The sequence below is a fragment of the Eimeria mitis genome, genomic scaffold (genome assembly GCF_000499745.2).
Source record: "Eimeria mitis Houghton genomic scaffold, Emh_scaff693, whole genome shotgun sequence".
Lineage (NCBI taxonomy): Eukaryota > Apicomplexa > Conoidasida > Eucoccidiorida > Eimeriidae > Eimeria > Eimeria mitis.
The window spans coordinates 7,685-8,053 of NW_013575025.1; the positions used below are offsets into that span (position 1 = coordinate 7,685).

Sequence of the window (369 nt, forward strand, 5' to 3'; positions counted from 1 at the left end):
GCAACAGCAGTTGTTTCAGCAGCAGCAGCAGCAGCAACAGCAACAACAGCAGCAGCAGCAACTTTCTGGCTGCTGGACAGCACAGCAGCAAAGTAGTGGCTGGGCGAAGCTGCTGCAGCAGCACCAATGCGAGCAGCAGCAGCTGCTGCAGCGGGAGCTGCTGCTGCAGCAGCAGCTGCAGGAGCTCACGCTCATTGCTGCTGATCCCCTCAACTCTGCTGCCCCCACGGCCCCACACTTCTCTACTGATCAGGAGCAGCAGCAGCAGCAGCAGCAGCAGCAGCAGCCGCAACGCAAGCAGCAGCAGCAGCAGCAGCAGCAGCAGCAGCAAGGGGGCCCCTATAAAGGGGCCCCCAAGGGCTTCCCTCT

The 369-nt window shown here is 62.1% G+C and overlaps 1 protein-coding gene across 1 annotated transcript in view; it reads left to right on the forward strand.

The window, feature by feature from the left end:
* EMH_0019960 (uncharacterized protein) overlaps positions 1–369 on the forward strand; it is a gene marked incomplete at both ends in the record, with an annotated part of 5,908 nt that overhangs the window by 799 nt on the left and 4,740 nt on the right. Inside the window, one exon of the mRNA XM_013501467.1 lies at positions 1–367. Within this exon, the coding sequence (XP_013356921.1) occupies positions 1–367 (367 nt within the window). The remainder of the gene's footprint in view (positions 368–369) is intronic.